This window comes from Oncorhynchus mykiss, chromosome 17 (assembly GCF_057628025.1).
Source record: "Oncorhynchus mykiss isolate SJ-2025 chromosome 17, ASM5762802v1, whole genome shotgun sequence".
Classification (NCBI taxonomy): domain Eukaryota; kingdom Metazoa; phylum Chordata; class Actinopteri; order Salmoniformes; family Salmonidae; genus Oncorhynchus; species Oncorhynchus mykiss.
Window position 1 is genome coordinate 41,138,144 of NC_143038.1, and position 13,043 is coordinate 41,151,186.

The 13,043-nt window shown below is 43.4% G+C and overlaps 1 protein-coding gene across 2 annotated transcripts in view; it reads right to left on the bottom strand.

Moving 5' to 3' along the window:
* sarnp (SAP domain containing ribonucleoprotein) overlaps positions 1–13,043 on the bottom strand; it is a 67,532-nt gene that overhangs the window by 48,160 nt on the left and 6,329 nt on the right. For both annotated transcript variants that reach the window (XM_090205596.1, XM_021569047.3), the window contains exon 6: positions 3,253–3,326. In XM_090205596.1, coding sequence (XP_090061722.1) covers positions 3,253–3,326 — 74 coding nt within the window. The remainder of the gene's footprint in view (positions 1–3,252; positions 3,327–13,043) is intronic.

Below are 13,043 nucleotides of genomic sequence, written 5' to 3' on the forward strand. Positions count from 1 at the left end.
GGTAAATATTTTATAAATCGCTTTCCCAATCACGCTCAAACAGTGTTCATAAGCTTTGAGTGTGGGTACCAGACAGATTCATTCAGGTTTTTCTGTTTAAAAAATATTTTTCTCCTCAGGCTGAAATAACGTACAAGGCGCACATGTCGGGGAGGGACGGTCATTGAGAGTGTGCCCGATGCCTTGGACCAGAGAATGCAGAGGTGGCTCTTACGGACACCTTCTTCTGTATCCACCGCCCCAGGCTTCCCCTGCCTTCCCTTCGCCATCAAGTGGAGCTGATCTATATCTCTCCACAACCCAGCTCCTCCCATATAGCTCCACGGGAGTGTATGGACGAGTGGCCGAGATGCGGCGCTCCAATCCTTGGCTGAGGTGGAGGCTCTGTCCTTCCCCAAATTGCTGCTTCTTTCGAGGACGCAGCGCACCGGGAGCTGAGAGACTTCCATGCCAGCCAGTGGAACGCCAATGGAGATCCTGGCTCAGAATGAAGGGTGACATTGAGGAGGACAAGGTGGAGATGCCGGCTGTCTGTCGGATCTCTGACAAGGATCCTTACAACAAGGAGCTGGTGGAGGTCCTGGGCAGGGCTGTGACTAAGCTATGCCTGTCTTGGCCAAATCCACAACCAGCCCCTGAAACCATGCTGGCAGGGGCTTACTTCCCACCGTCAGTCACCGGCTAGCCAGCCAGCCCCCACAGACCCTGCCCCCTGTTCACAGATGTCAGGAATGAGTTGAGGCAGTCCTGGGAGAAGCCACAGACACGCTCTCCCATCCAGAGCTTCAACTCATGGTCCAGGATCGACACAGGACCAGGATCGCCCGAGCTGGGGAATCTGGCCATGCCCCCGCACGAAGAAGCCTTTGCCGCGGAGGCTGTTGAGGTGTGAGGCTGAGAAGCCGCAGCTGTCATCCAGAGCATGCCGCATTACCGCTTACCGGGAAGAGAAGTCTTACAAGGTAGCCCAGTCAGCAGCCATGCTGAACATCATGGTCCTCCTCCAGACCTACCAGGCCCAGGTCCTCCTGGACATGGAAGGGCAGGCTACTCCAGAGATGTATGTCGAGCTCAGGAAGGCACACTACACATGAGGTGTGCTGCCTAGGACGTGGGCAGAATCATGGGATTCTCGGTAGTGACACACCACCACTTGTGGCTCAACCTCACTCAAATGTCAGAAACAAAGAATGCTGCAGAACGGGCACCGACCAAGAACAGACGGAGAACACACACTACACCGATTTTAAGGTTTCTGCACTGGCTGCCTGTGGGTTTTAGAATACATTTTAAGATTCTTCTATTACCACCTTTCCAACAAGTCAGTTCATCAGATTTCTGCCCTGGTCAACTGTAAGTGCTGTTATTATGAAATAGAAACGTCTAGGAGCAACAACAGCTCAGCCGCGAAGTGGTAGGCCATAAAAGCTCACAGATAGGGACCTCCGAGTGATGAATCGTGCAGCGCGCAAAAAAAATTAATAATTGCCTGTCCTTGGTTGCAACACTCACTACTGAGTTTCAAACTGCCCCTGGAAACAAAGCTTGCCGGCATTGGACTCTGGAGCAGTGGAAACGCGTACTCTCGAGTGATGAATCACCCTTCAACGTCTGGCAGTCCGACAGACCAATCTGGTTTGGTGGATGGCAGGAGAACGCTACCAGCCCGAATAGATAGCACCAACTGTAAAGTTCGGTTGAGGAGGAATAATGGTCTGGGGCTGTTTTTCATGGTTCGGGCTAGGCCCCTTGGTTCTAGACATTCTAGACGATTCTGTGCCTCCAACTTTGTGGCAACAGTTTGGGGAAGGCCCTTTCCTATTTCAGCATGACAATGCCCTCCTGCACAAAGCGAGGTCCATACAGAAATGGTTTGTCGAGATTGGTGTTGAAGAACTTGACTGGCCTGCACAGAGCCCTGACCTCAACCCCATCGAACACCTTTGGGATGAATTAGAATGCCGACTGCCAGCCAGGCCTAATCGGCCAACAATTAGGGCTCAACCTCAATAATGCTCGTGGCTGAACGGAAACAAGTCCCGGCAGCAATGTTCCAACATCTAGTGGAAAGTCTTTCCAGAAGAGTGGAGGCTATTATAGCAGTAAGGGGGGACCAACTCCATATTAATGCCCATGATTTTGGAATGAGATGTTCGAGGAGCAGGTCTCCACCTACTTTTGGTTATGTAGCATAATGCAGCTTTTATTTTTGTTTTTTATTCGTTTTTGTCCTGTAAAGCACATTGCGTTGCATTCTATGTCTGAAATAAAGCTTCATTTAATTTAATTTGAGAACGAGAAAAGAACATGCTGCTGAATGCTCCTGTCACAGTATCTGGGCTCTTCGGTCCTTTCGTGGAGACCATTACACACAAATTTGAGCAGCAGCAGGAAAGCTCTGCAGCCTTCAAGGCTATCATGCTCTGCAGGCCTCGGGCTCGACCTCATACATCAATCGCCAGGGCGGAGTCCGCTCAATGGCCATGCACCAGGTGGCATCCCGGATACATGCTGTGGGCATACACACACAACTCACTGTCAGCAACGCACATTCCAGGTATATTGAATCCAGGTGCGAACCTATTGTCGAGGGGCAAGCCTGAGTCTGCAGAGTATCCACCCACAGGTGATAGAGGCGTTTTGGTGCCAGTTCAGAGGAGACACGTAGATCTGTTCGCATCTCAAAGTGCAACACAATGCCCTCTTTGGTATTCCATTCTGAACAACAACCCGGGAGTCCCATAGGGCAGCGCACAATTGGCCCAGTGTCGTCAGGGGAGGGTTTGGCCAGGGGGGGAGGGGGGGCTTTACTTGGCTCATCGTGCTCTAGCGACTCCTTGTGGCGGGCCGGGCGCCTGCCATTAGTTGAACTGTGTCTTCACCGACACATTGGTCCACATTAAGCAGGCGGATGTTACTGAGTGCGGTTTGGCGGGTCATGTTTTGGCAGATGCATTACTCGACCTTCAGGTCTCCTGAGCCCGTTGTGGAGTTGAAGCGATGAGACAAGATCATAATTTGATATGATGAAATTTGGGAGAAAAGGGGAGATAAAACACAAAAAATGTAACAAATTATTATTCAGTGGTGCTGTCTGGAGACAGCTTATAGCATAGTAAGAACTTGTTCGTCCTTCGTAAAACCAGGGTTGCAGTAAAACTAATTTGTTTTAACCAAAATATGTATAACTCTAGTTTTATCTAAAGTCAACATATGATCCATTATAATGTGTAATTCGGTCCAGGGGCTCACCTGGCAGCGCGGGCCTCTTTCTTACTATCAGCAGTAGCAGGCAGGTTGAAACGCTCTGCCCTCTTCTGCAGCCTCTGTGATGGACACAAATAGATACAAGTTAAATATTCATGCTACTAGCGAACTTGTAACATTGTATAAAATATTCTGGGCCCTACGAGTTTCCCGCGCACAGACACAGCTGTAGGCTATTTGCGCAAGGGATAAGAAGCAGTGCTTGACTTGGGCAGGAGCTCACCGAAGCTGAGTACCGGAACCTCAAACCTGTTCCTCAAAGAATATTGGCTCAAAAGTATTGTGGAGCTCCTGCACCTAAATAGTCACTGCCCCCAAAATGAGTACCGGAACCTATTTCAGTCCAACTCAAGCAATGATAAGAATTAATCAGGTAGGACAATTTTATGACGAGTTCTCATCGAAAGGGAGAGAGATAGGAAGATTTTGTAAATACATTGAGGAACTACTGTAATTCTCAATGGATGTAAAAATAAGACTGTTTGCGGTGAAGAAAACATTACTTTGAGAAGCTCCACAGGTTATTAGTAGTGGTGCATTAAGCCAATCAGAAATACTAATCAGACCCTACACATGTCTACATTTGCGCAGGCCAGGTAGCCTATAGGCCTACTTCCATGCGTGCGCATCCTTACTCAACATTTACAGGAGCGCTCAAAACAAAAAACAATGACTAAATTGACAAAAATTGTTTCTCACAAGTGCAGCATAGGTTGTGCACACGGGGTGATAACGTGACAGGAATAATAATATTGATAACAGAAATTACTGTAACCAAAGTAACAAACACTGTAGATTAGAAATGGTAGGAATTAACGGTAAATGTATTACTGGTAATATATGTAATGAGGAATTGATATACACTAACAATTAAAACACAAATAATTCACACAATGAAGTTAAGAAACAATGAATGTGCACAAATTGGCAGGAGAGAGCGCATTCTGAAGAGAGTAGCGCATTGTGCATCTGGGTGCATGATCAATCCGACGTCTGCACTGGCCATACAGCAATCACAGTGATACGGACTCAGCAAAAGTCTGGCTATTCATACTTCCTGCGCTTCGCAGTGCAGAGCCGTTGTGAGTTTGTGTTTCCTACATGATGTACCGCCCCCACCTACCATCAACCAATCATGTCAATGCGGCACTATACAGAGCTTTCTGCATTGTTACAACATTTGGGAGGCGCTTTGGCAACTGCATGCCTCTGGAGGCTCCGCAATTCCGTCACACCCTCCACATGGAGCCACCTACCACATTTTCCAATCAAGCATAAACTGGCATTTAGTCTAGGCCTCCGCAAAGCACTAGTTCACCAAGATGAACGCAAATATAAATATATGTATATACAGTACCAGTCAGTCAAAAGTTTGGACACTCCTACTCATTCAATGTTTTTCTTTATTTTTTACTATTGTCTACATTGTAGAATAATAGTGAAGACATCAAAACTATGAAATAACACATGGAATCATATAGTAACCAAAAAAAGTGTTGAACTAATCAAAATATATATATTTCAGATTAGCCACCCTTTGCCTTGATGACAGTTTTGCACACTCTTGGCATTCTCTCAACCAGCGTCAGGAGGTAGTAATTAACTACAATTAACAGGTGTGCCTTGTTAAAAGTTCATTGTGGAATTTCTTTACTTCTTAATGCATTTGAGCCAATCAGTTGTGTTGTGACAAGGTAGGGGAGGTATACAGAAGAAGGGCCTATTTGGTAACAGACCAAGTCCATATTATGGAAAGAACAGCTCAAATAAGCAAAGAAAATCGACAGTCAATCATTACTTTAAGACATGAAGGTCAGTCAATGCAGAACATTTCAAGAACTTTGAAAGTTTCAAGTGCAGTCGTAAAAACCATTAAACCCTATGATGAAACTGGCTGTCATGAGGAACGCCACAGACCGTAGTGACCGTATTACCGCCACACCTGGAGTCACGAATCATGAAGGCAGTCAAATTCCACATGAACTTTTAGTCATGTAATTAGGCTTTTCCAAGCTCTGATGCTGCTGGTTATTAGTAACCTACCAAACTTGCTAACTGCCTGGTACTCAGCACTCTATTGTCTCTCTAATCACTCTGACATCAATGCTAATGTATTTGAAATTCTAATCAAACACTTCATGAGAGCCCATGAGCTCATGTTGCGCAACATTTTTATAGGCTTTGTAATTGCGTGGGAAAACAGAGCGATGGCCGCTAATAGAAATATGAGGATCCCATCAGCTACGCCTACTGTATTTATTTCTCAACTTTCCTAATATTAAGCAGAGGAGTACAGCCTACCTGCCTGGCATGAAAATAAACCATGGGGAAAAGCGTCCTCCATTCGCTATTTAAGTGTATTTTTTCCGTTGTCCCTGTTGTTTCGATACAGGTGCATGATAATGGTCCATTCTAAATCGAAACAAATGTCACATATTATTTATATATATGAGCTCCCGAGCGGCACAGCGGTCTAAGGCACGGCATCGCAGTGCTAGAGGCATCACTATAAACCCTGGTTCGATCCCAGGCTGTATCACAACCGGCCGTGATCGGGAGTCTGATAGTGCACTTCCCTATTGGCCCAGTGTCATCCAGGTTAGGGGAGGGTTTGGTCGGTAGGGCTTCATTGTAAATAGGAATTTGTTCTTAACTGACTTGCCTAGTTAAATAAAGGTTAAATAAAAATGTTTTTTAAAAAGTGTATATGTAAAGACAAGATTAAATCAAGAAGTCTGATAGGAGCCTATCACCTATCACTTGTGAATTATATACACTGCTCAAAAAAATAAAGGGAACACTTAAACAACACAATGTAACTCCAAGTCAATCACACTTCTGTGAAATCAAACTGTCCACTTAGGAAGCAACACTGACTGACAATAAATGTCACATGCTGTTGTGCAAATGGAATAGACAACAGGTGGAAATTATAGGCAATTAGCAAGACACTCCCAATAAAGGAGTGGTTCTGCAGGTGGTGACCACAGACCACTTCTCAGTTCCTATGCTTCCTGGCTGATGTTTTGGTCACTTTTGAATGCTGGCGGTGCTTTCACTCTAGTGGTAGCATGAGACAGAGTCTACAACTCACACAAGTGGCTCAGGTAGTGCAGCTCATCCAGGATGGCACATCAATGCGAGCTGTGGCAAGAAGGTTTGCTGTGTCTGTCAGCGTAGTGTCCAGAGCATGGAGGCGCTACCAGGAGACAGGCCAGTACATCAGGAGATGTGGAGGAGGCCGTAGGAGGGCAACAACCCAGCAGCAGGACCGCTACCTCCGCCTTTGTGCAAGGAGGAGCAGGAGGCGCACTGCCAGAGCCCTGTAAAATGACCTCCAGCAGGCCACAAATGTGCATGTGTCTGCTCAAACGGTCAGAAACAGACTCCATGAGGGTGGTATGAGGGCCCGACGTCCACAGGTGGGGGTTGTGCTTACAGCCCAACACCGTGCAGGACGTTTGGCATTTGCCAGAGAACACCAAGATTGGCAAATTCGCCACTGGCGCCCTGTGCTCTTCACAGATGAAAGCTGGTTCACACTGAGCACCTGACAGACGTGACAGAGTCTGGAGACGCCGTGGAGAACGTTCTGCTGCCTGCAACATCCTCCAGCATGACCAGTTTGGCGGTGGGTCAGTCATGGTGTGGGGTGGCATTTCTTTGGGGGGGGCCGCACAGTCCTCCATGTGCTCGCCAGAGGTAGCCTGACTGCTATTAGGTACCGAGATGAGATCCTCAGACCCCTTGTGAGACCATATGCTGGTGCGGTTGGCCCTGGGTTCCTCCTGGGTTCTTCCTAATGGAAGACAATGCTAGACCTCATGTGGCTGGAGTGTGTCAGCAGTTCCTGCAAGAGGAAGGCATTGATGCTATGGACTGGCCCGCCCGTTCCCCAAACCTGAATCCAATTGAGCACATCTGGGACATCATGTCTTGCTCCATCCACCAACGCCACGTTGCACCACAGACTGTCCAGGAGTTGGCGGATGCTTTAGTCCAGGTCTGGGAGGAGATCCCTCAGGAGACCATCCGCCACCTCATCAGGAGCATTCCCAGGCGTTGTAGGGAGGTCATACAGGCACGTGGAGGCCACACACACTACTGAGCCTCATTTTGACTTGTATAAGGACATTACATCAAAGTTGGATCAGCCTGTAGTGTGGTTTTCCACTTTAATTTTGAGTGTGACTCCAAATCCAGACCTCAGTGGGTTGATAAATTTGATTTCCATTGATCATTTTTGTGTGATTTTGTTATCAGCACATTCAACTATGTAAAGAAAAAAGTATTTAATAAGAATATTTCATTCATTCAGATCTAGGATGTGTTATTTTAGTGTTCCGTAAAAAGGCATAGATTTTCTTAGGGTGCATTAAGGCCACAAAGGGGATGCCGCCGTGAAACTCGAAGCATTATCAAGTGCTTGTCAAATTGTGAATGAGAGACTGATGGTGTGTACAGCCTGCGCAAAAAAACAAAATCAGTGCTCATGCCTTTCAAGTGACTTTTTTCAAGTCATCATTACTCTCATCATATAGCCTTTACAATCAATATTTTAAAATCAAAACATATAGCTCAAGTTTGAAGAACTAAAGTGAAATTAATAACTCAAAATTAAGCATATAGGAGTACATATTTCTTTGTTAACCGCTCAACACAGAATGTGCGCATGTGCGCACTCCCTGAAATCGTTTGGAGAAAATAATTATATTTTTTTCAGCTTTGTTCAATTGTATTCTTCATACTATAAAATATAAATAATGCCACGGAATTATAAGACAATCTCGTCTGCTAAATGAACTAGAGTAGCCCACAGCCATTTGGCATAGCCACATCAGGACAACAGAGTATGCTATTATTTTATTTTGAAATTGACATTTTCTTCTGTTCTTTTGTCTGACGAGTCCAAATTTGAGATTTTTGGTTCCAGCCACGCGTCTTCGTAAGACGGAAAATCTCTGCATGTGTGGTTCCCACCGTGACGCATGGAGGAGGTGTGATAGTGTGGGGGGGGGGGGGGGGGGGGGTCCATTGCTGGTGACACTGCCAGGGATTTATTTAGAATTCAAGACACACTTAACCAGCATGGCTACCACAGCATTCTGCAGCGATACGCCATCCCATCAGGATTGCGCTTAGTGGGACTATCATTTGTTGTTCAACAGGACAATGACCCAACACACATCCAGGCTGTGTAAGGGCTATTTGACCAATAAGGAGAGTGATGGAGTGCTGCATCCGATGACCTGGCCTCCACAATCACCCGACCTCAACCCAATTGAGATGGTTTGGGATGAGTTGAACCACAGAATGAAGGAAAAGCAGCTAACAAGTGGTTAACATATGTGGGAACTCCTTCAAGACTATTGGAAAAGCATTCCAGGTTACAACATAGTTTTGATGTCTTTACAATAATTATACATGTAATGAGTAGATTGTGTGTCCAAACTTGTAATGTATATATTAGTCGACTGGTCGATTGTTTGGTCGTTAGGCTGTCGGTCGACCAAGATTGTTTAAGTCGAGCACTAAAACAATCTTTGTCGATCAACAACCTAACAACCAAACAATCGAACAGTTGACCTATTGCGGTCAGCCCAACAATAGATCAGTTTCACATTCCAACACAGTGTGAATTACAAGAGGGGTCATTCCATTTGATTTCAATAACTTTTTTGACCGAACCCCTTTGGATTTGAATGAAAGATTCTATGCATATTTGCCAATGGTAGAAGTAGTTTTTGGACCTGAATGCAAAACATTTACCAGAAAGAGTTGGTCAAAGTTGACCCATTTTGCATATCCCACCCTACCATGAGACAGACATGCATGTCTTCATCACTGGAAAAAATAAACAGTTGAGTTTGATATTATTTAAAAGCTTACAAAACAGGGTTGTCAAACTATTTGATAATTTCTTGAAAAAAAAAAATGGTTTAATAAAAATGTTTTTTTTTTTTTTTTTAGCTTTAACTTGAATTATCTTTGGGGGAAAAAAACATATGTTTTCATTTTCACATATGTTGTAGGTTAGACCCTATTTTACATCATCTGGTGTTTTGTGTTGTGCACGCCATTGGTTGAGACACAGCATGCTCTTGAATACAAGGTGGGAGTCATATTTTGGCTAATAAATGGGAGAAAAAAAATTGAACTGTCAACTTTTAAATGGTAGCACAAAGACGGTTGGAGGTCCACACATCAGAGAACGTTGACTTGAATGGGAATATCATTTATAAAAAAATTATACTGTCAATCCTCCATAGGAAACCTATTGAAATAATATAAATACAGTGCATTCAGAAAGTATTCAGACCCCTTCACTTTCCCTCATTTTGTTACGTTACAGCCGTATTACTCTAAAATTAATAAAATTGTTTGATTTGCTCAATCTAATCATTCTACACACAATACTCCATAATGACAAAGCAAAATCAGGTTGACATTTTTGCAAATTCATAAAAAATAAGTGCTAAGGACTTCAGACAGGCACAAAGGTTTACCTTCCAAAGCCACTCCTGTGTTATCCTGGCTAGGTGCTCAGGGTCGTTGTCCTGTTGGAAGGTGAACCTTTGTGCCTGTCTGAAGTCCTTAGCATTCTGGAGCAGGTTTTCATCAAGGATCTCTCTGTACTTTTGCTCCGTTCATTTTTCCCTGGATCCTGGCTAGTCAACAACAACCCTCAGGACAACAACCCTCAGCACACAGCCAAGACAACACAGGAGTGGCATCGGGACAAGTCTCTGAATGTCCTTGAGTGGCCCAGCCAGAGGCCGGACTTGAACCCGATCGAACATCTATGGAGAGACCTGAAAAAAGCTGTGCATCAAGGCTCCCCATTCAACCTGACAGAGCTTGAGAGTAATCCCTGCCGAAGGTGCTTCAACAAAGTACTGAGTAAAAGGTTTGAACACTTATGTAAATGTTATATTTCAGTTGATTGCAAACATTTCAAAAAAACTGTTTTTGCTTTGTCATTATGGGGTTGTGTGTGTAGATCGTTTTTTCCCTCATCAATTTAATCCATTTTAGAATAAAGGCTGTAACATAAGAAAATAGTGAAGAGGTCTCAATACTTTCCGAATACGCTATACAGATAACGGACTATACATTACCATTTAAGTTGACATTCGACTGTGGGTGGACCGGTGGCCATCATTGTGGTAGTAATTAGAGGTAAAAATATGTACTCAATTAAAATGTTAATGATGTACGAAATAAATTGCAGTAGGGCTGTTGCGGTGACCATATTACCACCACACCTGCGGTCATGAGTTATGACCGCAGTAAAATTCCACATGACATACATTGGTAGTACCCAACTCTCTAATGACCATCAGGTCGCTAATGGCCTGGTACTAAGGGCTCTATTGTCCCTCTAACCACTCTGACAGTGTAAATGAAATCATAAATCACAAACACATCATCAAAACAGTTCCTTGCTTTTAAAACTCACCTCAGTGTGATTGTACTTTTTCTTCATATTGATCAATAGGTTGAAACTGAGTGGAAAACATGGTCGTTGTGGATGTTGTTTCAAAGCATAACACAACGAAATGGGCAGTCCATTCTAAAGGTGATGATGAATTAAAAACACCCAAAACGCGTATTAGAGCTTATGTATACCCATAGGCCTATACATGAGCTCAAGATATCTAAGATATCTTTACATAATTGGTCTAGCCTATACTCCAAAATAAAACAAATTCTAGTAATCTTCTTTTAGTGTTGACTGTATAATTATGCATATTTTATAGACTGGTTGGCTACGTTATGCTATCCTCCAAACGTTCTATCCATGAGTCTGGGAGAGAACATGTAGGCCTAGGACTAGGCGATGCTGTTAGTTTATTGATTTTGCAGGTCGGCTTACAGGGTTAGCCTACAATTATAGTACATTTGTTTTTTAATATATAATGAATAGGCTGACACATTACCTTTAGGTACAGAATATCTCACCACAGTGGATTTCCATTTATCTCGCCTTCATTTCCTTCTCGAGCACACAGAGGGTCTGTCAACAGTTTGGTGAAATATGTTTTGTTGGGAAAACATGTTACTATCGATGTTCCTGAATAGATTTCACTCAATTTCCCAATTAAGCACTGGGTAGCTGCAGGAACAGGTTTGGAGAACCCATGGCTTTCAGCTTTTGGGAGGAATATAACGTTGCTGAGCAAGAGGCTGCATCCTCAAACAGTGGATGATGCATGGAGTGAAATAACCAGAGTACGCTACCCAAATTGAAAAAAACTAAGCAGTCTCCATTCGCTATTCGAGTGCATACTGATGACATGTATTTTTTTTACCTTGCCCCTTTGATAATTGACTATTTTAAATCTAAATTAATTTAACATATTAGTAAAGACAAGATTAAATTGAGACTAGTCTGATGGGTGAAAATATACTGAACAAAAATATAAAACAACATGTAAAAGTGTTGGTCCCATGTTTCATGTGTTGAAATAAAAGATCCCATAAATGTTCCATACGCACAAAAGGCTTATTTCGCTCAAATTTTATGCACATATTTGTTTACATCTCAGTTAGTGAGCATTTCTCCTTTGCCAAGATAATCCATCCACCTGACAGGTGTGGCATATCAAGAAGCTGATTAAACAGCATGATCATTACACAGGTGCACATTGTGCTGGGGACAATAAAAGGTCACTCTAAAATGTGCAGTTTTGTTACAAAACACAATGCCACAGGTGTATCAAGTTCTGAGGGAGCGTGCAATTGGCATGATGACTGCAGGAATGTGTACCAGAGCTGTTGCCAGATAATTTAATGTTAATTTTTCTACCATAAGTTGTTTTGGAGAATTTGGCAGTACGTCCAACCGGCCTCACAACCACAGACCACACCAGCCCAACTCCTCCATATTCAGCTTCTTCACCTGCGGGATTGACCAGCCACCCGGACAGCTGATGAAACTGAAGAGTAATTATGTCTGTAATAAATCCCTTTTTGGGGAAAAACTAATTCTGATTGGTTGGGCCTAGCTCCCCAGTGGGGATGCCTGGCTCCCAAGTGGGTGGGCCTATGCCCTCCCAGGCACACTCATGGCTGCGCCCCCTGCCCAGTCATGTGAAATCCATAGATTATGGCCTAATATATTTATTTCAATTGACTGATTTCCTTATATGAACTGAAACTCAACAAAATCATTATTTTTTGCTTGTTGCGTTCTTATTTTTGTTCAGTATATGATCACTTTATGAGAGAACCGCCCGCGTATGCAACTTGAGGCAAAGAACAGAGTGCAAACTTTTTGGGGGACTTCAATAGCCTATAGTCGCGCCATGCAGCCCATATACTGTATGTTCTGATTTCTAAGACATTCTAAAGTTTGTATCATTCACAACTAAAGTGGCCAAATAACTCTAAATCTAGCATATAGGACCTGTTTCAAATTATCACTTTTACACTCAACATAGCCACTTCATATGTGCACTCTGGAATGGGAAAAATATATTTTCTATTTTATTCTGCTAAGTTAAATTATATTATTCCTACTATAAAATCATATAATACTAAATAATGGCACGGGACATATAAGCATATCTTGTCTGCTAAACGAACAAGCCTACAGCCTATGGAATGGCACATATACAGATAACGCACAGTAGGCCAACTCATTATTTACTTCTGAAATACATTTTCTTTGTATCATAACGTTTCTTTAGACCGGTCTAAAATAATGTTTTTTTGTGATGGTGTATATTAAAATAATTTGTAAGACTTTCAAAAAAAATTATTCATCTAGATGT